Source organism: Athene noctua, chromosome 5, assembly GCF_965140245.1.
Source record: "Athene noctua chromosome 5, bAthNoc1.hap1.1, whole genome shotgun sequence".
Lineage (NCBI taxonomy): Eukaryota > Metazoa > Chordata > Aves > Strigiformes > Strigidae > Athene > Athene noctua.
In genome coordinates, this window is record NC_134041.1 from 20098255 (window position 1) to 20125380 (window position 27126).

The 27126-nt window shown below is 40.2% G+C and overlaps 1 protein-coding gene across 1 annotated transcript; it reads right to left on the reverse strand.

Moving 5' to 3' along the window:
• Positions 1–1836: 1836 nt before the first annotated feature.
• ALG14 (ALG14 UDP-N-acetylglucosaminyltransferase subunit) lies at positions 1837–26531 on the reverse strand. The gene is made up of 4 exons (XM_074908207.1): positions 26013–26531; positions 23660–23811; positions 18762–18884; positions 1837–2584 (listed from the first exon to the last, which is right to left on the reverse strand). Exons 1-4 carry the CDS (start codon positions 26140–26142, stop codon positions 2354–2356), a joined length of 636 nt encoding a protein of 211 aa, XP_074764308.1. The 5' UTR covers positions 26143–26531; the 3' UTR covers positions 1837–2353.
• Between the last annotated feature and the right edge of the window lie 595 nt (positions 26532–27126).

Sequence of the window (27126 nt, forward strand, 5' to 3'; positions counted from 1 at the left end):
TGAGATTCCTCCATATCAGATAGCCTGGGGCAGTTCAGTTTTTCCGAACAGCATCTTGTGAAGAAATCTACTGTTACCTTTCAAGTGTTTACATGGGAGGTTACAAGTCTGAACAGGCAAGTGTTTTCCTGTAGCAGTAGTCATTGCCATGAAGGTGACAGGTGGAAGAAAAATCCTGAAACTCCCCAGCGTTCAAAGGCAGACTCACAAAGTTTGTGAACCCATAGTTTGAAAGTGCATCAAACCCCCAAATCCTGCCCTGTAAACAGAAGCAGCATGTAAACTCAGTGCTGTTTGAGCCTTGGCTGTGTTTATGGAGGAGGCGGCCTAGGAGTCTTCTGCCTCGTTGCCAGGCCAGCGGGCTATTCAGGCACGGGATGTGGCGCATGAATGGAAGCATTCATTGCCTTTCTCTTCTCATGCTTCTCTAAGCCTCAGGGTGTTGATCCTGTGCTGTTGCCCCTTTCCAGGAGCAGGGGAAGAGGCTGCTTCCATCCTCATTGCCCTCTACTCTAGTTCCCTTGAAAAACATAAAGCAGGATTCAAAGCAAGATTCAGTGCAGAGAGGGCTAATCTAAAATAAACTACCATTAGCCATAATAAAGTCCAATGTATCTCCAGTTTACCAAACTATCTGCAACTGTGCAGAAAGTCCTGATAAGGTAGTCCTCACTCCAGTTCAGGGAAAAAAAACCCTTGCATGCATCAGATTTACTTGAACCAGGTCATTTTCAAGGACCTGAGTATGTACTGCACAGAGTCCTTCCCACATAGTCTTAGCCTATTAACTGCTCTTTAATGTCAGACATAATCTAGGTTAAAACTCACAAAAACTCTCAGCTCTGAACTCGCATGTGACCACATCAAAGGCCTCTACTTATGCTGAGGATTATTAAGCCTGTTGGACAGGTTATAACGGCTGGCTTCCCCACAGGGCCTCACAATGCCATGACAGTAGTTTTCTGCATGTTTTCTGATTTCTAATGATTTTCTGCTTAAAGCAGACTGTTTCTCTAGACTCTTGTTTCCTAACAGCAGGAACCTCTGTTTTGATTCAGCTGAATTCCACTCCCCCATTCCCTACCAGAATAGCTGCTGCAATATTTTGAGATCCGACACTGAGGAAAAGGCTTCAGAGAGTGAGTCTCATCCTGTGGCAGAGCAAGGAGCTGCTATTTGCCTCACCAGAGTCAGGCTGTGCAGTCTGTAGGGTGTTTCTACTTTTCTTTGAGCTTTCGTCTTTGTATATGTTTCTGTAGCCAGACACATAGCTCTGTGTGTGTAGAGATGACAGATGTGTTTATATTGCTTTATAGGTGGAACAGCATGGAGAATGATGTTTTGCCAGATGAATGTGAAATGCTAAAGTGACTTTCACATACTTAGCTCCAACAAAATACCTTTTAAAAGTTGTTCCAATGTACAGAATACTATTTTCCATGGCAAAATCTTGAGTGTGTATTGTACTGCTGAAAGTAAGGTGCTTAAAATGAGAAAACAGGATATACTGAAAGTCAAATTCACTGTATCAGGAAAAGAGAGGGGAAACTCTGTTCCTTCCCCTATTACTGATAGTAACACTTTTTTTTTTTTTCCCTTTTCTATATTTTAGAGCTTGAATCAGTTCAATTTTCCCAAGTGACAGTTTGCTCTGTCATGTAAACCTGCTAAGGATTTTTGCACGTAAGCTTTGAAGAAAGTACTTCTTAAATCTTAAGTACTGTGCCTGTAGCATGACACTTGTCACCTTTTTATTTATCTTAAGAAGTGAGCAGCAGTTTTCAAAAGGTACACTACAGATTATAAGGACAGCTTTGACAAGCCCAGAGAAAAATGATGCTGGTTTAATGCTCTGGGGGTTTTGGAAGAGTGTAGAGTACAAACTGTCATGAAGCCAACTTAATATAACTGTTTCCTTTATACTCTGAGGATTCACAAGGGACTTCACTGCTAGCATACAGGAAATAAAGTCTGTTGTGCTAGAACAAGACTTTGTTTCTTACAATTTAGAAAACTACACAAAGTTTCCTTACAGGAAACGTTACATTCATACAAATTCCCATATTTATTTGTAGACAAAAATTGCCATTCACATAGCAGGAAAACTAGATGAAAACAGAGACAGCATAGACTTAAGGCCATTATGGAGAATTAGTGAACAGACCTACATGATGGCAATAAATACAACTACATAAAAATGTACTTAAATATAGAGATAGCTTTATTATTGTCTCCTTTTTCAGTACCAGCCTAATTTCTTAACAGGAATCCTTGAAAATAAATCATTACATGAATTCATTTCTTCAGTGAGAAGCTTGCAGAGTTTATTTTAGGTAAGGTTTGTCTTCTGTTGTTACACTATTCGACCAAGATATACTGACTTGGGATATTTTTCCTTTAGATCAGGCCACTGAACGATGAAATAATCTGAAAAGTAGTAAAGAATCTTCCCAGACAGGGATAAAGTTTCCACACGGCAGATGCTCTCTACATACACAATGATTACTCTCTTTATTCCTAGAAGCCCAAGAAGAAGAGCAGATATACAGACAGGAACACATGTTCCCGGTCCATTGCACAGTATCTAAAAGAAATGAAACAGTTTATTAAAGTAAAATGTGAGTTATTTCATACAGTAAAGAATTAAGTGGTGTATATTTATGTAACATTACATTTACAAAAATAATTATTTCCAAAGGTAATTTAAAAAACAGATTAGGCAAGTGAATATGAAAAAAAAAAAGGGGGGGGGGGGGAGAATGGGGCAAACAAACGACGTTATTTCAAAGTAGCTGCCAGAAAAGGTCATCTTTCTTTACATGTCAAGGAGGAGAAGAGCTCTGAAATGACACAGTTAATTTCTGTGAAGGAAGTACAATTCCTTGACTTATGGATATACAATTAAAACAGCTTCCAGTCTCAGTCACAGCTTTGTGTTGTATCAGTCATGAGATTTGTGCACAGATTAAGGCATAATAAGGCCAAAGAAGTTTTATTAGGATTACTAAACCTGGGATCCAGTTATAAACCTCTTGAACTTTGGCTTAAGTCAGCAAAATACTTAAGAGTTCAGGAAAAATGTGCTGATGAATTAGGACCTTCATCAGAATCTACCAGCTGATATGCATCACTAGATATTTTTTTTCCTTTTAATAAACACTAGTACATAGAAACAAGCATACAGAAGGAAGGTGTTTTAGTAAATACATGTCATGTCCTGTAGCAGACAATCTCAAATTCACTTCTAAATGTTAACAGTGGAAGAAAGTGGTCTTTTAATCTTAGACATTGGTAAATTGAAAAACTGATTGCTTAAAAGTAGGTTTAAACCAGGGTGTACTAGGCATTCTACTTGGGTATCAAAATTTATTTCAGGCAAGGAATTTCTTACTAAATTTAACCACTGCCATGCAATCAGCACTTTTCTGCACAGCTGGAGGTTATGTGGAAATAAAGAGTTCTTTTATAAAATCATGGCTCTATATCCTATAAACTCACATTTTTTTGTTCCAAGTTCACCAGCTTGTGAAAGATTATACTAGTGGAGGAAAAAAATAATCAGAGTTTCTGTTTCAGGGCTGTAGCAATCATTTCAGAATGTTTCCTTCCCTGCTTCATGGCAAGATTCCATTGATAAACATGCTAACAGCACCTTGCCTCAGTTAAAAGCAGCAGGTTTGGTGTTACTGAGTCACAAAACTCTCTCACCTATACTTTCCTTTGCCTTTAAGATGGCCCCAGAAGTCTAGCTTGGGAATATGATGACTGTAATGCAGTGTTTTCTGATTAGAATCAACAGAATGTAATACTGTATACAAAATTACTCTGATTTTATTGTTGATCTTAATTGGACTATTTATTCATTGAAGACTTGATGACATTTTATGGAAGTCCCTTACAAGCAACATGCTGTATACTGTTTTAATCTTGAAATTGTGGGGCATCAACAGTCACATATACTTGTATAAGAAAATTGCAACAGTGGAGTTCTTTTATATTAGTGCTTATACAGCTAAGAAGCAAAGAAGCTGAACTCAGCAACTTTACATACTACATTTTTGAAATCAGAGTAGTATACTATGATTTCAAACCTTCTGCTGAACCTAATTTCAAGTAAATCCATGCTGGGATTTTAAAACCTACTCTACAATCTGCTGAGAATGACGATCTGTTTTTTTATACATTTGCCTTGGCAAACAAGGACATCAACCAACCACACACGCTGTATTTTAGCATTTCAGAGACTTTTCCATACCTACGAACTAAAGCATGTATTTTGCCCTATTTCTTGACAAGTCTGATTAATTTACCCTGATGTTAACTGTGCTACTGGTACATGTCTATTGATACCTAAATTAAAGCATGTTTAGGTGTCCCTAATTGTAATAACATTTGTTACAGTAGTGTAAACATAGGCATTGGAAACTTGGATTGTTCTCCTGTGTTTGCAGGCAAAACCCACCAAGGTTGGTGCTGCAGAATCTGGTCTGTTTCAGACAAGTGCTTAAGAAGCACCAAAACAGTCCAAAAAAGTTATTTACTATTTTTTTTTGTGAGTTGAATATTCAGTCTGACTACTCATTTCAGATTCAAAATTCAGCTTTAAGTGAACAGATAAAAATGCACACCTGCTAAACAGAAACGCCACTTTCTCTTTCCTTTAGCAGAGTTACCTGGAGTACAAATATTGTCTCATCTTCATTGCTCCCCAAGACCTTTTTCTGCTGCAATACAGTCCTCTCCCCTGCCTTTTCCCCAGTGTTTTTCATTTCAATGTTTCTCTGTACTCTACCCAGCCCTCTGAAATGTCACCCACCCACCCTCTCTTCCCTGTTTTTCTTTGGTATTCATCTCCCTCTGCATCCCTATTTCCAGGTGCCCTTCCATCTGTCTTCCTTTTGGACTCTTGTACTGGCTCTGCACTCTTAGCTTCCACCTACTATGAAAGCTCAACCCAGTTGTCTAAAGCAAGGAGAGAGTTTCACATCGGTGAAACTTTCCACAATCTGACTTGAAAAAATAGGAAACAACTTGGATTGTTCGCAGATATGGTTTAGGTCAGGTAGACATCCTAACATTCTCTGCAGCCCAGAAGTTGAGAATTGTAGAACAGGTTTTATAAAAAGCTGAATTATTACAGTCATGGTCTTTATCAAGCCACTGTGCCATATACTTCAGCCCCCCCCCCCCCCCCCCCCCTTTATTAAACTTGGCTAGCAGCTCCAGCCTTTTTGGTCTTTTTTATTCTTGTGTCTAGCTGTATACACAAAGGTATGTGCTCGAATGAATGCCAAACTAAGTGTACTTACAAAAAATCACGTAATGAAATAATAGTAAATGGGACTATTTGTGAATCTGTATGTAGCTCTAAAGGCCACACTGAGTTGCTGTTACGACTTTGCTGAGGTGCAAAACAGAAAAGCAATAATCAAAATTAAAATCATAATAGAATACTGGTTTTGATATGATACACTCAATTTATATCTTCTGCTGACTTTATAACTTGTAAGCTGCTTCTCAGAGGTCCCTTGATTCATGCAAAAGTACTTGCATGCGGGAAAAAGGATCAGGAAAACTATGGACTAGGCATCTCTAAGAAACATGATCTGATCATAAACTCATGTCCTCTGCTCCTTCCCCTTCCACACACACCAGTTCAAACAAGACAAAGTAGATGTGGCTCAATAGGATCTCTGATGCAAAATGCCCATAAAATACTCTGACTATAGATGTTCTTGTTCTAAAATGTTTGGGTTTAGGAATTGTCCCCTGAAAGAGACTCTGGTATAAACCTGCTGAAGCCAACAGACAAATAGATGCCTATCTGACTTTGGGGTCGTGATCTCTAAGTCAGAACTATTAATCAGTCTTTCTGATCATTAAAAATTAACCTTCACTTAGCCTTCAATGTGTGTCTAGAGGCATGTTGTACCTAGAACTGATGCAGTTGTTCACGTATTGGAGTGGCAATTCCCGTCCAAAAATCTGGTCTGACCAGTCTTACTTACTCCCTCTTACACCATCAGCAGGAAGGGAGACCAGTGTTCCTTCTGCTTGGAATCCAACATTATACATTCATCATGGGGTACAGGGGGAACTTCTGAGAAAACAAGTATGCACATTATAAAGAGGAACCATTGTAGAATCTATAAGATAGAAATGCTGCTGTCCAGCTCCTGCCAATATACAAACCTGCTGATGGTGGAAAGGAACTGAATCATCTACAGCCTTCCTTAAACATGTAAGAGGACATGAGCTGTCCTACTAGTGAATTTCAAAACACTGTTCAAAAGTAGATTTTGTAGAATGATTGATGTCTTCCACCTTGAAAAGACCAAGACTTTGTTTTTTCTCCTCCAGCAGAATACATGCATCTCTCAGAGAATCCAGTGGCAATCATTAGTATACTGTGGAGACGGAGCAGGCATCTATTGGGCAAGAAGGGACCAGGGCCTCTGCAAGGTCAACCAGCTATTCAGGGTAAGTGTTTACCAATATCTATTTACTTTAGCTACAAGGCTGCCTGTAGAATATTTGTGTTGCATGAGATATGTCTCCAAAGATCTCTGGTTTATTTGGTTCAGCTTTCCTTGGTGAGGCAGCAGAAGGGGGGAAAGAAGGGGCCAAAGAAAGTTTTTGTGTCACCTTTGTGACCTCTTGAGCTGCAACTGCCCGAGGACTCTCTTGGTCACTGGGCTATCCAACTTTGCTGCCAACAAGTTGTAAGGGAGTGTTCCAGAAGGCAGTGCTGCAGGTCTCTACACCATTTACGTTTGCCTCTAATGCAAAGAAATGTCCAGCTAAGTCTTAAATTGGCTCACTGGCTGCCTGGCTTCACAGCTAGGCCTATAAACTAAATCCTACATGCTAAATTCCTCTACCAATTCAATGTAACCAGACTTTTAAACAGTACAATAAACTAATCAATCTGCATATTAATGGTGGTTTAAAAGTAAAGGATCGGAATACAACATTTATACTGAGCAACTCGCTCTATAAATCTGATTTCATATTAAACACTTTCATAAAAAAATTGAATAGCTCTTGCCTTTCTGTTCCAGTTATTTTCTACAGCTGTTGAAAGAAAAGCTAAGCCAGCAGTCTGGCACACTGGGAACACTGGCAAATGGCACCACTGCTGATAAAAGCTGCTTTAGAGTGGGTGAATGCAGCACTGTAGCAGAGTGACATTTATCAGCTAAAACACTGAAAGCATAGCTCACAGCTTCACTGGGATTAAATGTCAGGCCACTGGTTAAAGCAAAAATTAGTAATGTAGAAAACTTGCAGGTTTTCTCATAAATATGTAAATATACATTTGCTGTATATCTTTAATGAACAAGTATTTGAGTACTGCTTATGTTTCTAAACTACAACAGTGAAAGGGAGGACAACATAAGACCCCCTAAACTTAGTAGAAAGTGGAAAACTAATGTGAGATTTGCTTTGCATAAGAAGCTGTCAACACCTGCTGTTCTCTTTAATGACTTACACAGATACTGGCCTTTGCCACCTGGACAACAGCAGAAAAACCACCCAGCTTTCTGTGGTTGGGCAGGCTTGTGATGTGGGAATGCTGATTGCTGCTGCAGGGTGGTGTGAACATATGAACCGAAGACTGCTGCTTGCCAGCTATGAAGTTACCTCCTGGAGTATGTCTAGGACAGAGCTCAGGCCACCTTAGTCCTGGTAATGCTCCCTTTCCCACAGTGCTAAAGAACTGTAAGCATAAGGGACTAGATGGTGGTGACAGAGAACTACTAAAAGAGGCAAAGGCAAGTGAAGTGATATAAAAATGACTCAAGTTGGGTTAATTGCATGATATTTGTATATTTATGCAAATAAACAGACCTACTTTTTTAACAATATAGGAAAAAACCAATTAGGTATTTTCTGCTTCTCAGAAACAAGTGTGGGCCTAAAAGCAGTAATTTATTAATAATTTTATTTTGTTTGTGTTTTTGCTGGACTGCTAAAACTCACCTTTTGTTAATAAATACTTAATTTCAATGGCTATTTAATATTTTGGAACAAAAAGTAACTGTTCAGCCTGTTAAGACATAAAAGCCCAGAGATATCTCTGAGGTCTGTCAGAAAAGCCAAGGAAATTTCAATAGCTATTCCTGATATTTTAAGGAAGGAAAGGAAAGGGAAAGGGGATAAAAAAAGAAGAAAGCATGGAAGAGAGGAAGTGGGAAACCAGTCTGAATTACAATTGAGAAGAAGTTAGTACAGAAGAAAAAGGAGTTTTAGAACATGACCGTACTGCTATATTCATATAGAAGGGACTTGAGAAAAAAGCTTGCCTGTTTGCAAATAAGTCTTCATTTAAAAACAAAAAAACCCCAAACAAATCCTTTAATTCCTCTATGAAGGAAAAGAAGGAGCATAACCCAATCTCACTCAGCTCTGACCATCAACAGACCTGACAAAACTCCTCAGCCAAAGGTGTTTTCAGCAGAAAGTTCCTTGATTTGGACTAAGTTTGACAAGTTTCCACCTTGCTAGGCAAAGTGAATTCTGGCTTTGGAATGAGTCTTCAAAGATCATCATGGTAATGTTCCAAATGAAGAACGTAAATTAAAGGGATTGTAATCTATGTGTTATATTTTTATTTTCATTGCATGTTCTTAGTTGATGACAGATGGCCAAATGTTGTGTTGTTGGTAGCTGGACTTACATAACAACAACAACAAAAAAGTGCCATAGCAAGTTACAATACATGGAAACTTTACAAAGATCAGCTTTAAGAAATTCTAGAAACAATGGCAGTCAAAAACAATAAACCTTTCACAAAGGTAGCACAAGTAACTAAACACAAGTTGATGACATATGAATACAGAAAACTAACAGGGGGCAGAAGACACTGTCTTGACAGAAAGAAAGCATCCTTTGCTACAAATCTGACCACAGAATAACCTGAAGGATCTTTCAGAAACAAGGGAAATGGAGCAGAGAATTATTCCAGTGACAGGGAAACTGAACAGTCACTGTTTGTAAAAGCTGAGCAGAGGTCCTTGAACATCAAAAGGAAAACTGAAAAAAAATGAAAAAAATTTTAACATACTCATTTTTGTCAGGGCTAGTTTTGGACTTCTGCATTCATCAGGTAGGAACAGGGGTTTTGACATTTCAGGACTTCATTGCCTTTTATGATTTCAGGGTGGAATAACAAATGTTTTTGTGTGGTTTTTTGTTTTGCTGGGGGGAGGTGGTTTGTTTCTGTGGCACACGAAGAGAGAATGAATTCATTTGTATTCTGCTATGTAAATTACAGCATCCCATGAGCTCTTCTGCCCTTGCTTGGCTTTAGTATTATTTTACTATTTTGAAAACTTCACACCAATGACCTGTTAAGGTGAAGTATCCAGCTGAACATTTTTTTCCTTCACCTATAGAAGTACTGAGAGCTACCTACAAAGGCAGCTGTAATCTGGCTTCCCAGTCTCAGCTGTTCCCATTTACTGCCCTGTGATTTCCAAGGACCTGGTCCTGCTGGCTGCTCAGTGTATCCTGAACAGTCCCCAGGTCTGTGGGAAAAAACAACTGCAAGCTTTACAGCCTGGCAGTTGTGGAACCTGCTCTCTTAATATTGAAGATGCTCTAACTGTAAAATTAGATTAATAAAAGCACCAGTGAACAAATACCTCAAATCTGAAGATGCAAGTCTGGAGAGTCAAGAAACCTGGGTTGTACTCATAGCTCTGGTGTTGACTCACCACAGGATTTGAGGCACAGCACTCACTTTTCTCTCACATCAATATTTTCTACTTTAACACCAGGAAAACAATAATTTACTCCCCACAGAGGATGCATCAAAATTCCTGTATATCTTTCGCAGTGAAGATCTCCAGGTACGGCGAGTATTGCTTTTATTAGCATGCATATTGATTCAGTAGCATACTCTGAGAATCAGATAAAACCTACATGCTATTTTCTTTTGAATATAATTATTTTTTTAGCATGTTCAGACATGGCAGGTCATATTCATTAAGAATCAATCTCTGCTAGGAACCTGGCATCAACTTAAGCCTGGCTGGCAAACGGAGAAAAATTGTTACTTTTTTTCATAAATGCTTAACTCTAAAAGGTTTCAAGAGATACATTGTTCATCTACACAGAGATACTGCAGTTACGGTAGAAACAAGATCTCTTCTAGGGAATATAAACCTATTTGGTAATCAGAAAACAAGAGAAATCTGATGATTTAAGAGAGAAACATTCTCCTTAGCTCAAATACTTAAGCCTGTGGGAAGGAATGTTGTTGTTAAAGCTTTTGCTAGTCTAGCTCTTTAGCATGTTTTGAACCTTGAGGAAAACTAGCTTATAATTGTAAAACCATTTTTTAGGTTTAAAAAAGAAAAGCAGGAACCTTTCCCCACAATTCCTTATTATTGCTATTGGTGGGGAGAAAGAAGAATTTCAGGTTCTGTTTGAACAACTTAAAGGTCATTACCTACTGGCTTATTCTTTTTGAAGAATGAAGATCTTATCCAGTTCACTTCCCTCCACAACCTGTACATAAAACCAGTTAAAACTTCATACCTTATTTGCTGACTGAACGTACCTGCAGGGGTGCAAAAAGATAGTGATAGTGTTCTATAGCAACAGCTTGTGTTCAGGCTGGCCAGCAGCTATAGCTTGTAGTATTGCCATGAAAACCCTTCTAGTCCACTTCTGTGCACCTTGTTGGTACGATTCCCATCGTTATTATCATACAGCACACACAGCAGGTGAGGTGCTCCTCAAAACAAGCAGAGACATGTGTGGTCCTACAGGCAGATTACCTAACTAGTATAAGTAAGGTCAGTGAATGCCAGAATGGGGAAGAGAGAAGTGGACGAGCAAGGACTTACATTAGCACACTGTGCAGTTGGGTTTCTAGTGTGCACTACTTTTTTTCTGAGTATTATTTTCATCATAGAATGAAATATATTGGAAAGCATCACCCACTCCCTTGGTTCCCCAGCTCTCACTTTATAAAAGCACTTGGGGAGAGAGAGAAAAAAATCCTACCTAGTGGCTTTTTCTATGGGAGAAAAGTAGAGCTTCCACAAAACCACTAGGAACTAGATTTAACAACAGGATTTAATTCTAATGGCACTAGGTGTTGTCACTTCTGCCTTTTAGGCATTTAGTGGCCTAACCCAGAGTTAGCATGCTGGTGTCCTCAGGGGCCCAGCTGATGTGATTTGGATCAGCATCCACATGCAAAGCAGTGAGGGAAGCTCCTAGTTTCTGATCTCAGCAGTGCTTAAGACTTAGCTATGCAGATGGCTATTTGACACTGTAAAGACTTAAACAGCTAGGGTCTGTTTCTGGGTGTGCCTAGGGGCTTCACTGATGAAAAGAAAGATAACTGGGGTCATTAAGAGCTTCACAGGTTAGGCAACATCTTAGTGAGGAAAGTTTGAGAATCTAGATTTGGATGGAGGCCTGGCTTTTTTTTTTTTTTTTTTTTTTTTAATGAAGCTAACCTTAGGTATCTACCCTACTTAACTGCCCCTGTATTTCAGGAGAAAGGTGGCAGGTCTGTCACTGGGGTTAAAAGGTCTTTGGAGTGGTAGTTTCCATCCATGTGTATGATGATTCTGCAGGTGTATATAGAAGGAGAAGGGGACATGTGAGCTCAGCATACTCCCCAGCCTAACTGCCAAATGTAAAATGAGAAACATAGAACCAATCAATTGGAAATAATGGCAGGTGTGGAAGTGGTACTAAGGCTCAGGTCTGTGAGAATGTTAGTGCTGATTACTAAAACATTAAATTAACACCCAGAATGTCAGTGGGACCAACCAAACACTGTGACGTCTGCCAGAAGTTTGTGTCAAGAAATAGTGGCACCAGTGGGTCTTGTGATAAAATGTGAGAGATGGATAGAAGGTTAGTTAAAAAAGGAACAAGATTACCAATGCAGATGCAGGCTGAAGAATAAACTAACTCGCTATCTACGTTACCATGGAGTGGGTCTGGTTTATTGCTGCTGATAAATTAGTAGGAAGTAAAGGAAATTTGACTTTGTGTGGATGAAAAAGTTGGTCATAAAACAATTCAGTAAAACGCTTTTGCCAAGTAAATGAAATGGTAGTTACCGAACTACATTTGTAGCTACAAACAGAAGTTACTAGCTATCTTTCAGCAAGCTGTTGTTTTAAGTGCCACCTTGGCTGAGTCTGAACCTGACTAAAGTCTCTTGGTCAGATCACCACGAGAAATACCATCTAACTTTTTAGAGCCTATTTAAAAATAAGGGCTTATCTCATCTCCTGATATCAAAAAGTACTGCTTATTACAGTGGCCTGCTTCTACTCAAAAGGAAAGGAGAAACTAAATCCAAAGACTATTAAATATAATCATACATATTACTAATAGTGGCCTAAAATCAGCCTTTAATTGCAAAACTCAATGTGCTTTTCATTAATCAAGCATTCATTTAACCGGAACTTGAAAGTGGTATTTTAGGTTAGCTAAAATTGATATTTTATATGTATATAATCATTAAGGCTACTGCCTAATCACTGCAGCTGGTATAGCAAGAATCCACATCAAATACCTGCCTGAAATGTCTTCACAGTGCAAAACGTAGAGGTGTTAGCAATCTGTATCTGCTTACCAGTGGTATGCTTCAGTGGTCAGATTTAGCAAGACTGTTTACTTGAAACCATTCTTTATAACATACATGAAAGGGTGTTGATTAGGTTCATAATGAACCTGACAGCTGATGAGTTAAGACTGATCAGTCTTTAAACACTGCTTAAATCTAAGCTAAGATCTCAGTTCATCTTTACTGTTACTTCCATCCTCCCTCTGAAATGTAGTGTCTATAGGCGTGTCTAACTGGCAGTCACAGAAAGAGCAGAGCTACAACCTGACTTAAACTAACTCATTTGAATAGCTTTAGACATTTATCTATGCTTGGCAGAGGGTAATTCCACTTGTGGCTGCAGGGTAGCTGTACATAGTGCACAAGGTAAAGGAGGGGTGAATAAGACTCATACGTTCATTAACACTGAGAAGTTAAACACAAATCTGCATGGTTTAACTTTGTTAGGGTTTTTTTTAGACTACACCATTTGTAGCACTGAAGGTCTTAATCCGATGTTCTTACTCCTGCTTGTTTTGACTGTTTTGATCCTAGAAGAACAACAGTACATCAGACATACTGTCAATCTGATTCAAAAGAATTATAAATAGTGGAGAAAGGGTCAGTGTACAAAAGAATGCACCAGATAGTCTTAATACTGCATTATACAAAGTTCAGTTGTTATGAAGTGAACAGAGAAAAAATGCCACCACTCAGATTTTGTAGCTTCCCACAAAGTTCTAATAAGAACCATGATATAAGGGACAATAACTTATTATTTGTCATAGTAATCTGTTAAAGTGCTATGAACTTAAGACATTTTGGGCAGGGCACAAAGAATGGAAAATCTTAGCTAAATGAAATAAAGATCTCCTTTCATATAGCTTACTCTGTGAACACTTCCATAACAACTCTAGAAGCTTGTTGTAGTGAATTTAACCAGCTGGGGGACCAGGCACATATGATGGGATGTGCAGTCATAAAAGAATCAGTTGACTGCTAGAAGCATAATCAGCTGTGCAGGTTTCAGGCTTCTAAAGTTTAAATGGGAGAGACTCGTTCAACAGACAGCTGGTGGGGAGGGAGATGGCAGAGCTTGTTGTACTTGCTGTGCAAATGTAAACTTCTTACTACAGGCTTCCCACGGGAAGGAGGCCCTAATGTGGAAGGACTGCCGCCTTTGCCTGATTTAACCCAGGTTTTTCCAAATAGCAGTGGTCTGAAAATATCTGCTTATTTCAGGCTCTGTAGAGGACTGAGGCAGTAGGAGCTGCTGAGAAGAAAAGCAAAAAAAGTCTGGTCCTAGGAATCCAGGATGCACAATCATCTACTAATGAATGGAGCTTTATGCAGCATTTCTGCACAATTCTAGGTGAAATTTAATTACATTAAAGAGAGAAAATCACTGACCCAATTACATAGCCCATCTATGGCTGAAAACAAAGACTGGATGCAATCTCCGTACAGCTTGCTTGCTGTGTGGTGCACGCACGTCCTTTGTTTTCAGTTTGAATTTCAGGTATGCCAGAATGACTGGAATAATCATGACCCTGCTAAAGGCCTAGATCACCTAAAGACCTGGTTTCAGAGTTGGCAAATTGGCCGAGACAAGGACAATAGTTCTGACTGGTTTCCTCTGAACTTGTACTTACTGACTGACTGACTTCCTATTATAGGAAGGTTGTAACATAAGTTTATTGCCTCTTGGGTGTAAATAATTATGCAAGGTTTAATAACTTTATCTATCTTCAGGAAAAATCTCTACGCAGCTTGTCTAATTTTCTGTAACTAAGATGGATTTGCATCTTTTCTTAGATAGGAGACCTTCTCACATCTTATTCTGGTTTTATGTTTCTTTTCAGCCCTTCTCTCAATGAAGGCAATAAAAGTCTCTCTTCTCTGACCAGCTTCCTGTTTTCATGGTAGGAATTTGCAGTCTTGGAGGCCATGACTGCATATTAAATCTGGCTGCAACTGATGAATGGCTTTAAAACCTTTTCTGGGGGAAGAAAGCTGTAGGCAGAGTGTGGTGTCACAAGCCTTGCTTTCCTAGAATTTTAGGCCTCTGCATAGGAAGACTATCTAAGGTTGACATGTAAAAACTGCCCAGCATACATGTGCCTACAAAACACTCTGACACCTATATTTCTGTAATTCTTGGCTGCAGGAACACAAGCCGATCATCACTTCTGACATCTTAATTTTGTTACTTGGTTTAATATCTGTAAAGGGATTTAACTTTGCAGAGCACAGATGTTCATAACTCAGAAAGGACCTCTTGAAGATGATCTCAAACTGAACAACTAAACTAACTTACATTTCTTAAACTCTCTGGGGGCCCATTTCAAGTGTGGGTCAAGTCCTGCAGGACAGCAAAGGTCTCTTGGAAGTTGTTCAGTTCTTTCTGAACTCACTATCTTGAAGGAGGATTAGATAGAACTGTGCTTTCTCATGCAAAGTAAACTAAGAAGCTTTGCCAGAAGATGAGTGTGAGATACAAAGGGGACACAGTGCTCATGTAAATAAGCACATATAAAGTAAATCCTGTGCAGCTAGGTTTGCTGTTTCCCCTTTACAGCTATTTTGGCTCCACAGGCATGCTAATTATGCCAGCCTCAACCTATCTGCTCCAAATCTTGCCTTTGTGCACCTAATAGTTTCGGGCTGCCTTTGCAGTACTTCTCTTGTCCTGCATTCCTTGAAAACTGCGACTGCAACGTTTCTGCTTTTCTCTAGCTCTTGGGTGTCTGGAGCTGACTTCAGTCATTCCTTCAAACATGCACACATTTCTGACGAGCCTAAAAGTGAGCGTTTGGGGATCACTCATACATACAAATGACTTAGAAGCAACTCAAAGTTGTGTTTCCTTCCTGCAGCTACACAGAACCAGTTGCCTAGGTTGTACAGTACAGAAAATGTACAGTACCCATAAGCTCTACTGTTTAAAAATATGAAGCTCTCAGCACGATGTAATACTGTGCTTGCTTCTAAACTTGGCTGTTGTTTTCCATGCCAAAAGTTATAGATGAGTCCTGTAAACGCCAGCGTTTGTCCCACACTTTCTATGCCTTTAAATTACCAAGCGTTACATTTTGCCAAGAGTAGGTGGAGTTGCAATTCACCGTAAACATTTTCTTCCAAGGGCAATTAAATATTACCAGTTGCTTCACATACCGCACAGAATATTTTCACTGGCAATGTGAGGCATTTTAATCCCTGAATCCCTCTTCTTTGGTAAGTGTTTAAAAATCTTTACAGCGCTCTATTACATTTTACAGAAATCTTAAACTAAGATAGGCATACAAGTAGTAGTATGCAAGCAGCTTTCAAGTGGTGTAAGATTTGGCATAGGGCCAGTGATGCTTCTGCCAGTGGCAGTACCAGCTGCTATTGTGGTTGAGGATGGTACCTTGCAAAAAAATACTGGGGAACTCCCTCCCCTCCAGCCCTTCTCTAATCAGGATAAGAACAGTTTGGATAGTATTTTGAGTCAGTGGCTCCCTTAAAGGCTACACAGGGCTTAAGGGCCTTGCTAAAAATGTATCCTTAATTTTACAACGACAAGTGTTTTTCAGAAGCATTAGGCTTTTGACAGTTTATCACAGTTTATCGACTCCAACACTGTTTCTGATAATTCTGTGTGCAAATCCCACTGTCACTTTAAATTCCTCTTGTAAACAGAGAAACCACGGAATTAGGCTTGTAACTTCCTGCTCTTCTCCTGTGATGTGTCCTGCTGACACTTTTGGTAATATATTAAGCTACACAGTGACATTTTCCTGTCAATTTATTTTGCAATAATAAGTTTTAAAAAGTATATACATTAACGTAAACCAGTGGTATGGCAAAGCAATTCCTAAACATCTGTTATTCATGTTTGCTCTAAGATGTCTCTTTCATGTAAGCATCCCTCTACTATTTCCCCCACAAATTAAAATCACTGTAAGAAGAATAGTATGCCATCTCCTTCTCCCTCCTGACCTTGTCTCCAGTTTTCAGAACAGACTTGAAGAACAAGAACTGCAAAAAGCTACTTCTCTTGTTCTGCACACAAACTGCTCTGAAAACTCCAGCAAGTAGCTTTTGATCTGATAGGAACAGAGCAGTACTACTGAAGCCAGTGAGATCAGATATACACAGCAGCTTCTCTAAATATTAAAATTATCACAAATATATATAAGCCTCTTTAGAATTAGCCATACAGTTCACGGTGAGAGCTAAAAAAGTCTGCTTACAAACATCCTCTGTGGGTATATATATGCTGCTACTACATTATGAAAAATACCTTGTAACTGCCTAAGTTTTTACTCGTGTTATTAAAATATTTAAAACCCTATAAAATATTAATTTAAAATTCTGCTAAAATAATGTTGTTTTAAAAATTCAAGTTTGGATAACTGACTCCTTAAGATGACAAAAACTCTAGCAAAAAAACAGCTTTAACCAAAATTTCTCTTAAAGAATCATGGAATCGTAGAATGGTTTGGGTTGGAAGGGACCTTAAAGATCACCTAGTTCCAACCCCCCTGCCATGGGCAGGGACACCTCCCACCAGCCCAGGTTGGTCAAAGCCACGTCCAACCTGGCCTTGAACACTGCCAGGGAGGGGGCAGCCACAGCTTCTCTGGGCAACCTGTGCCAGTGTCTCACCACCCTCACAGTAGAGAATTTCTTCCTTCTTTCGCTCCTCTTTCAGTTTAAAGCCATTACCCCTTACCCTATCGCTACACTCCCTGATAAAGAGCCCCTCCCCACCTTTCCTGTAGCCCCCTTTAAGTACTGGAAGGCCGCTATAAGGTCTCCCCAGAACCTTCTCTTCTCCAGGCTGAACACCCCCAACTCTCTCAGCCTGTCCTCACAGGGGAGGTGCTCCAGCCCCCTGATCATCTTCGTGGCCTCCTCTGGACCTGCTCAAGCAGCTCCATGTCCTTCTTATGTTGGGGGCCCCAGAGCTGGACACAGGACTCCAGGTGGGGTCTCATGAGAGAGGAGTAGAGGGGGAGAATGCCCTTCCTCAACCTGCTGGACACACTTCTCTTGATGCAGCCCGAGATGCAGTTGGGTTTCTGGACTGTGAGTGCACGTTCCTGGCTCACAGTCAGTTTTCTGTCCACCAGCACCCCCAAGTCCTTGTCCTTAGGGCTGCTCTCAATCCACTCACTACCCAGCCTGTGTTTGTGTGTGGGATTGCCCTGACCCATGTGCAGGACCTTGCAGTTGGCGTTGTTGAACTTCATGAGGTTTGCCCAGGCTCATCTCTCCAGCCTGTCTGGGTCCCTCTGGATGGCACATCCCTTCCCTCCAGTGTGTCGACCGCACCACACAGCTTGGTGCCGTCAGTGAACTTGCTGAGGGTGCGCTCAATCCCACTGTCCATGTCGCCAACAATGATGTTAAACAGAGTTGTAGGACTTAAACCTGGGAGTCCAGTGCACTACATTTCAAGTCCTGAATTAACACAAAACTTTATTGATTGGATATCTCTATTTTAATTCTATAATCTGACAATCCTGAATGCTTCTGACTTGATAGTGGAACATTTTTAAATAGATGTTGTAATTAGCATGAGAGCGCAGTTTTGTGAACAGCTTGAAAAAGTTACTAAAGTGCTGAGGAGTTGCCATTACAGCAGTGATGTTTTTCGTCATTAGGTGAGATAATGAATGTCAGTCAAAGAGTAAATAAATATACATGTAGATGAAAAGTCCATGTAAGCACAAGAACTGAATCTGTATATATTTCTGCTGGTCTGAACCTGCTTGTTCCAGACTGGTCTTACCGTTTCAGGGGCAAGACCAGCCAGCAGGACAACCAGGCTTTCAGGCAGTTTATGCTGTTGCAATCATGAAGAGATACTATCAAGAACCTGCAATCTTGTTTGTGCTAGCTCTACCAGGATTAACAAGAGGGTGACACGCTCTCTGACATTACCCATAAACTTTGAGAGGGGAAACTGGTATTTGCTACTCTAATTCACCAGCAGTACGATGTGTTCTCTCTTTTTTGGTGTACTGCTGCTATACCTCTTTCAGCTTTAATTTTACATTCAAAAATACTTTTCCTGTGAACTGTACACCTAACCATATGTATGAGACACAGTCTACAATGTCTTGATATTCCAAATGCTTTATGACCCAGATTAGCAAATTCTCGATAAGTTAAAATTTACTTTACCTACCAAATCTGGTTTCAGTTTGTAGGTCAAAGGAAGGGAGTAAAGTATGGAGTACAGGGTTGTTACCACAGAGGAGGTCCAAGATTGTCTAACCTCACGGCTTCTGGGAATGCGATCAAGGGTGAACTGAAAGAGAGCACAATAAGCTGAATTGTTATTTTTCTAAGAATGTTGTTGCTCCTTTTATAGTTATTAGGTCTGTCTGTGCCAACTTTTTTTTTTTTTTTCCATCTAGTTTGGAAATGTTTGGGTATGAAACCTTTTCTGAGATGTCGCATTCAGTGTTGTGCTTAGTGCTCCTGGCAATAAAGTAAAATGAAATACTAGAACTATATATCTATTTTTTAATCTCTTCTCATGTTACTTTAAAACATTCCTAACTTAATAAACAACTCAGCTAGAGCAGCTTCACCCGCAGTATGTTAACGTAGTGCCCCACCTCGTGGTCACCGAGACACAAGCCTAGGTCTGACCAGATACAATCCAAACACGGTGACTCTCTGCCTCTTGCCTGTATAAATTCTTCGTGGATTTACACGGCAAAAAATATAACAACTTTTATCTCTTAATGTCTGGTGCATAATACTAAAAATGTAACAGCAAATATCACTGTCGTTTAAATGAGTGCTCAATGAGTATTCAAAAGATATCAAGATGCATTTTCAAAATGCAAAATATTTGCATAAAGAAACAGGAAAGAACATCTTATCATTAAATAAAAAACAAGTTTAAGAAATACTTTTCTTCATTCTTTCCCTAGGAAAAAGTAGAGATTATTCATTGTGTGTAAAAGGTATCAAATTAATAAAACACAGATGTTTTCTTTTTGTCTTGGAATGCTGCAAGCAGATAACAGTAGTTAAGCTTCCTGTAGTCTTCGCAGATGGCTTTTACCTTGACACAGAGGAACTACACCTAAGAACTATCGTTACATCAGAAGGCAGTCCTGATGCCAATGAAATTTTTGTCTGTTTTAACAAAAGACAAATATAATGGCTGCAGTGCACTGTTCATTGACATTGATATATTGTTTAGATCTGGACAATGGTCACTGTCTCACTTCATATGGGACACCAGATCATTACCACTCTGGAAGAACTCATAATGGGAGTGAGAGACTCTAAATATAAAATATATAAATACTGAAAATTGCGCTTCAAATACACTTGCTAATTGTCATAGCCTAGTCCTGATGATTTGTGCCCAGGAAAGATGAGGTTGCTAATAGCTGTACAGTAAATACAAACTACAAATCACGTCTTGAATAGCAATAACTGGGGCTCTTTTTAATATATAAGGTGCAAAGAATAACAAAACAACCAAGAGTTATAAATGCAGAATGTGAAGTTAATTTTCTTGACTGAAACCATCATTGTGATAAGGTTCTTTAATTGCTGTGATACTGGAAGGCATTAACAGATGTTACAAACTGGTTGTTTTATTTGCAGGTGTTGAAACTCTGATTGCATTAGTCTGATAACAGAATATGGAAAAATAAACATGCCCCCTGCTCTCCATTCAACAGGATTCTGGTTATCACTGCCTCTCTGTTTCTTAAAGCTTTGGAAGACTTCAGGTGATAAAAACAGATGCCGTAAGTGGAGTTTAGACCCTTGCATAGTATTCAGTCCTGCAAGAATTATGTGTATGATAAGGTAGTTTTAGACAGATCAGGTTTCAGCAGAACTATTCAGATGCTCCCTTCACTGTAAGAATGGCGTTAAATGGTATTGGAAAAAAAAACCTGTATGTGATTTTCTTCATCATAAAAAAACATTTTCAGCAAAACTTGGCAGAGGCCCCAAAGAGTATCAAAGTAGAAATGTACTAGTAGAATTCAAGTAAAGATCAAGCTGATTTTATCTATACTCTTCAAAAAACATGCTTGAAACTTTGTACATCAGTGTCTATGTCATGTTAGGACTTCAGCCCACATATCAATCAACTCTTAAATATATAAAGAAACAAAACTGGATTTTTTGGTGTTTGTTTGTTTATTTAAAAGCCACTGCCAGATGCTTCTGCAATCTCAGCCTCTCACCTGCTGGAGTACATTTAGTATTCCAGACATCTGATGACTCCTGCATCTTTTATTGGAAAACTGCATAGTATGTCTGATACCAGAAACAGACAAACTGCTCACCTATCTTCTACAGTGTCATATTGTGTCATATTTCCCCTTACATCTTTAATGGAGTCAGAAACCTTTTTGTTATTTGAAAACAAATGTTCCAAACTGGCAAGTTTATAAGGGTTGACGAGGTGCTGCAATTTCAAAACCAGTGATGTAGTCCTTACCTAGTTAATATTGTTTTGCAAGTATGCCACTGCTGTGAATTATTATAATATGCTCAACTGAATATACTGCAATGCTTGCAAAGAAACTGGGTTTACATAGTTCTTTTTCATGCTGAGCAACAAGATTTCTTAGCATGATCTCTCTCATGAAACATAAAATGGATAAGAACATGCAGTCAGATGAGCATTACATGAAGGTTAGTTAATCTGGTTGCTCATCTCAGACGCAATAAATAGGGGTATAAGATCCAGTGAAGAATTCATGTTCTTCAGTCAACAAATGTAAGCTGTCTTTCTGGTGCTACAGTAGGTTAGCAGGAGCTGAAGCAGTTTCTCTATGCTGAGCGCAGAAGGTTCCCTGAGTTACAGCTCTGGGGACATCCACGTAGAGTAGTTATGGTTATAGGTAGGGGGCAACAGAACAGAGGCAAATGATAGCAGGACCAGAGAGGCATTTCTGATTTTTTTTTTCAAGAGACTTAATGAGTAGAGGTGCAGCGTTTCACTTCGTGTAAGCAAGATGCTTATTCTGGCTTCCTTTCTTTCTCACTGAATACTGTAGCTTTTAGAATCGGATGAGACCACAGATGGAAAAGAGAAATATTTTTGGTTTTTTACATCGTAATTTGTTAAATGAATACACTGTTTTTCTCTTAGGCCATTATTGTAACCTGTCTTCTGTCTAGTCCTTAATTCTAGAAAAATTTACTTCCTTGAGAAGATGAGGAAGGGAGTGACCTTGTTTTGAAGCATTCAGACTTTTCTCTTTCATTTGTTCAAAGCTGAAAAAAGCTACTATCACATGATTTTCAAATGCTTGATGATCACCATCATCCCCAGGGCCAAAACACATACCACTTGAAAACTCACTCTGAAAGTTAGCAAATACATGTTATAGGCATGTGACCTGTAATTTCCAAAATTTATCTTCCATTTTCACTCTAAATATTTTTGCTCAGTGGAAAAAGAATGGCCAAAAGAAAATAAGCATCTGTTATCCAGACAGCAAACTCAGATGCAATCAAAAATGTTCCCTTGGCTTTCAGTGTTAAAGGAAAATATAATTATATGATCTGTTAGCAGTTGGAGAGGGTATGAAAGGGAAGCTGCTTAGCAAAACTAAGTGAACTAGTGGACATCTGAATAACCTTTTAATACTCAAAATATATATTTTTAAGAAATTTAGTAATTTAGGGTTGGATATTTTTCAGATAACTGAGTATGACTATGTGAATGACTAACTACCAAACAAGATCTCTCTGAACAGAAAACACCTCTGGTCACTTTACTAAACTTTCATCATTGGTGCACAATGAGAGAAGAGACTGTCATGCTCAGTTTTAAACTAAGTCATTCTCACTTGATTCAGCATCTTGTGGTAGGCAAAGAACCTTTGTCTTCTAAGGTGGAAGTGGGGTAAGCAAACTTAAAAATGTCATTCATAAGTGAGCCTGTTGCTCACGATAGCAGTAGTTGCTTTACATTAAAAGGGTTTATTCTGAAAATCACTGGTACTGTCCTACAATCTTTTGTGCCAGTAGCGCTGCTGAAGACAATAGAAGTATCAGAAGTGCAGCATCTGAAATCAATACCATGTAAATCATTTACTGCATGTTCTGCTACTTGCTTTTTGTTCTACTGCTGATTTTTGTAGTCAGAACACTAATTTCCACTGTATTTATTCCAATTTCTAAATAAAAACATAATCTTTCTACTAATTTCACTGGACATCAGATCACGCTTTGAGTCACCAGAGTCATACTGCTGTCTGTTAATTGTACAGCAAACTAGCTCAAAGCAAGCAAACATCTGGATAAACAAGATATCTTCATGATCTTTTAATGATTTTTAGGAGTTCAGCATTTGCTCAGGTCATCAATCAGAAAACTATCTGACATTAAGAGGTATTGCATACTTTTTAAACGTGTAACTAATGCTTAGTTTTAAAATTCAACCAAAACAGTCTAGAAACACACAAAAATAATATAATTAAAGTTTTCTTAGATAAAACATTTTTTAGATATATTTTCTTGTATAAAAATACATTACGTCACTGAGGGAAATGCTAAACTGAAAAATAAAAGAAAAAACCCCACCATATTTCTGCTCCAATATTTTTATATCTACAAATAACAGTTCTATAGCTAGCTGGTTTACAACATTAAAAGAGATTTATTTTCAGCATGCTTTTCTTGAGCAAGAAACAGCATTCTTTGGACAGTCACTTTCACAACTATTTTGCTTTAAATGGATTAATATGTTAACAGGAGGTAAAGACCATTTTAAGAGAAAGTAAGTGAAAACTGGTAGCAAGAATGGCATTTGCTATTTTTAGGTAGGTTTACTTTGCATTTTCAGTGTCTCTCTAGTACAGCATTAATCAAAAGTGTTTATTTAGTTCACTTTTAGAAATGTAAAAACCAGTATGTACAGAACGGCACCTTTAGCTGAACTCTGGTGCAAATGATTATCAATACCTAGAAAAATCAAAAGCACCTGCTGATCTCAAAAATATCCTTTTAAAGAATCACTTCCAAATTGCCTTGAATTAGAATGTCATGTTAAGATCATTTTACCTTACAAGAGTATATTTAACAAGTTACCTGGGAATTGGAGAATGTTTCAGCCCTTTTTTGTTCAAAAGAACGTATTTTAGCTTCACTCATCTTATCTGAGTCTGCAAAAATATAATGTCTAGGAGAGTATGACTCTGACAAACAGCTAAGTAACCTCAGAATTTCTGTTGTGTGCCCACCTGTAAAAAACAAAATAAACTGCAGTCAGTATATGAAAAAATTTGTATCTTCCAATTTCTTCAGCTCTACCAGTCACTTCTCCTTCTAAAACTTATTAGTACTGCTATTATCAGTGACACTCTTCTGAGAGTAGAGGATTCAATTAAAGGATGGTTGAGACTGTTTAAGTAACATGAAGACAATTCAGTCCCCACTGAAGCTATATCGATGGAAGCTTTTCAATTAAACAGGATTGAACCAGGATCACAAAGAAGTACAACATTTGTCTTTAATATCCTGTACACCATGCAAAAACAACTGAGTAAAGAGTTATACTGAGTCCATACTCATGGTGCAATGTTCAAAAGGAAGCTGGATGGGATCTGGCTCAGAGCTGCACCATGGTAGTGTAACTCCCACTGCCTCTACCCCAGTATTAACTCCTACGACCTGCAAGAGCAGGGCTGCACTATTCCAGTTCATAATACTGAAATCAAGCAGGCAGCAGTTTCACTCTGCAGCTACGCCAGTGTACAAGCTGACTGCTGGCAGAAGAAACAGCCCAGCTCCAGCCAAGTGCTTTAACCACTGCCCTTGAACGGGTGTTGATAACCTTGTAACTGCAAGGTCACTTTGTTTGGGTAGCTAAATTGGCACTAAACTGGAGAGAAGGGGAGGGTGTACTTATTGTGTTATTTGGAAGCAGGGTTGGGTTTTTTTTTTTGTCAGTTGAGTTTCCTGAAGCATTGTTACAAGAGTTCCTGTAACGGTGGAAGAGGGGAGAGGGAAGATTCTGTGAGTAGGTAAAGTGGAGCCAGCTCACCTTTTATCTGTTGGGCTGTATCGGCTTAACATCAAACTGCACCCCTAAGTACATGCATGTGCATTTCCTGAACGTCTTCTTACTCTGCTGGAAATTGCAGACCTAAATAAACTAAATGTATTCCTACTACCTTCTGCTGTCCAGTGTCATTAGCCTCCTTACCACCAAGAGGCCTTTGGTACACAAGTCAAGCACTCTCAGCTGGCAAACAGCTGACAAGCAGCGAGTGCTATGCTGCTGCACTAGACATGGGAGTCTGATACCTTTCCACAGAATTTTATGGAGTATTTTTCAAATACATTTGAAGGGATTTTGTGAGCGACGGTTTGTTGAAGCTTTCACAAATTTTAATGCAATCATCTCAGTATTCACTGAAGAGCAGGAGATTCCTACTTTGAAAAAGTCTCAAAGAATAGGCTCGAACATTGTATCAATCTTAACTGACTTATTATTTCACCTGGTAAGCCTACATACAATGAATGTATTTTTTAAATATGTACAAACTAGATTTCAAAGGACCGAAGGAAAACAAGCACATTTCCAGCCCTGGTGGAAGTGAGGAGGACCTGAAAAATTATAAAACTGCCAGTCAAACTCAGATTGCAGAAAGACCCTTAAATTATTACTCAATTAGTCAGTGCGCAAAAAACTACAGGGGTACTGAGGTGATGAAATCAAAGCTTGCCTGGATTTGTCAACTGCAAATATTCAAGGTAGTCTAATTTTCTGGGGCAAATTAATTGCCCTGCAACTTTGGGGAGGTAACAAGGAGTAGCTTGTGTGTGTTCCGTTCCCTTAATGTGGGGTGCCTCGGACCGACTCGCATGAGACTCTTGTAAGTAAATCACTGAAACGTGGTTTAGTAAAATTATTATGAAATGTTGCATATGTAAGGGGTGTACCGATCTCTGGAAGGCCTTGCCCTGCATCACCATCAATAATTTTCTGTCAGAAGATCAAACAGCTGCGCAGGCCTGTCCTGCATTAAGTTTGGTCAATATATTCGTTAACGACTTTGGTGAAACGCATGTGCCGTCTGAAGGAAAGGTTCAGAAACCACGCTGTCAGACATAAATACGGACAAAAATGCCCCAAATAAAGATGAAGCTTAAGAGTTACTCAAATCAAGGCCTAAAACCCCTGAATACGGGCGGAGGCCTCGAGGGCGCCCGAGCCGAGCCGAGCCGGGTGGGCTCCGGGAAGCGCCGGGGCGGGCGGCCCGGCAGCGGCTTCTGACAGACGGCCGCCGGCGGAGGGGCCTGCCCTCAGCCCGCTACTCCCCCGGCCGCCACCGCGACTACAGCTCCCGGCCCGCCCCGCCAGCCGCCGCGCTGCGCGCCGGGAGCCGTAGTTCCTGAAGCCCGCCGCGGGCTCCCGCCGGCGGCAACCCCTACTCACCCGAGCCGGCCACCACCAGGAGCCGGAGGGGAGGCGACCGCCGGCCGCGGCGCCTCCTCGCCAGGAGCGCCAAGGGGACGAGCAGTAGGGGGAGGAGGAGGAGGAGGGCGACGGGCAGAAGGGGCTCCATGGCGCGCGGAGCCGTCCCCCCGCCCCGCGGGGAAGCGGGCGGCGGCACCTCCGGCTTACGGCAGCCGGCGGGCCTCAAACCGCCCCGCGCCTGTGGCCGCTGCCGCCGCGCAAGGGCTGCGGTGGCGCCGGGATTGCAGCCCAGGCCGGCTGTACGAGGGCGAGCGGAGGGGCGGCGGCGCGGGGCCCCGCGCCGGGCCGGGCCGGGCCGGGGGGGACGCTGTCGCCTGTTGGGTCGCGGGTGGGCACAGGCCTCCGCCTGAGCCGGGCCGCGCCGCTCGCTCCCGGGTGCGCGATGCGTGTTAGCGGTAATAAAGTGTGAGACGCTCCCTAAACGTAAACAGGCTGCGCCCGTGCTCCTGTAGGCGTCCGACGAGAGTTGTCATTTATCCACGAGAAGAGCAGAAACCGCCCTTCACCGCTTGTTCCCAGTCAGCCGGGTCGCGGGAGCTCCGAAATGTTCCCGTGTCGGAGCTTGACCGCGAGGGTGATTAAGTCCCGGTGCCTTCACAGTATGGCATGCCGGGCCAGGCCTCCGGACCACTAGTCTGCCTTTTCTGCATGGGTTGCAGTCAGCTGAAAAGAGATGTAATTGCTGTAATTAATTTGTAAACGGGGAAATACATAATGCAGTAGTCATGTGGCTCCATTGGCACGTACGGGTTGCTGCAGTAATTTGTAAGCATGTGTAGGCATAATCTTTATACAGGTACGTATGCTTACACACAACTATGATTCTACATAGCCTATCGTAACACATAAAGTGAAGAACGTATTTCATTGCCTCTCACGATGCTTGTTTTAATTAATTCTAATACTTGAGCTTTTTATTTCAGTAAGAAGTGTGGAGTGACAGATCAGCACTCTTTTCATCTCTGTCAGCATCCGGTCTTTGTTGGGGAGATGGTGATGATTCAGCCATTGGACTAATCTCAGATGAGATGTGCGTTTGCTAGAAAGAGTAAGATATTACATTTTATGATTA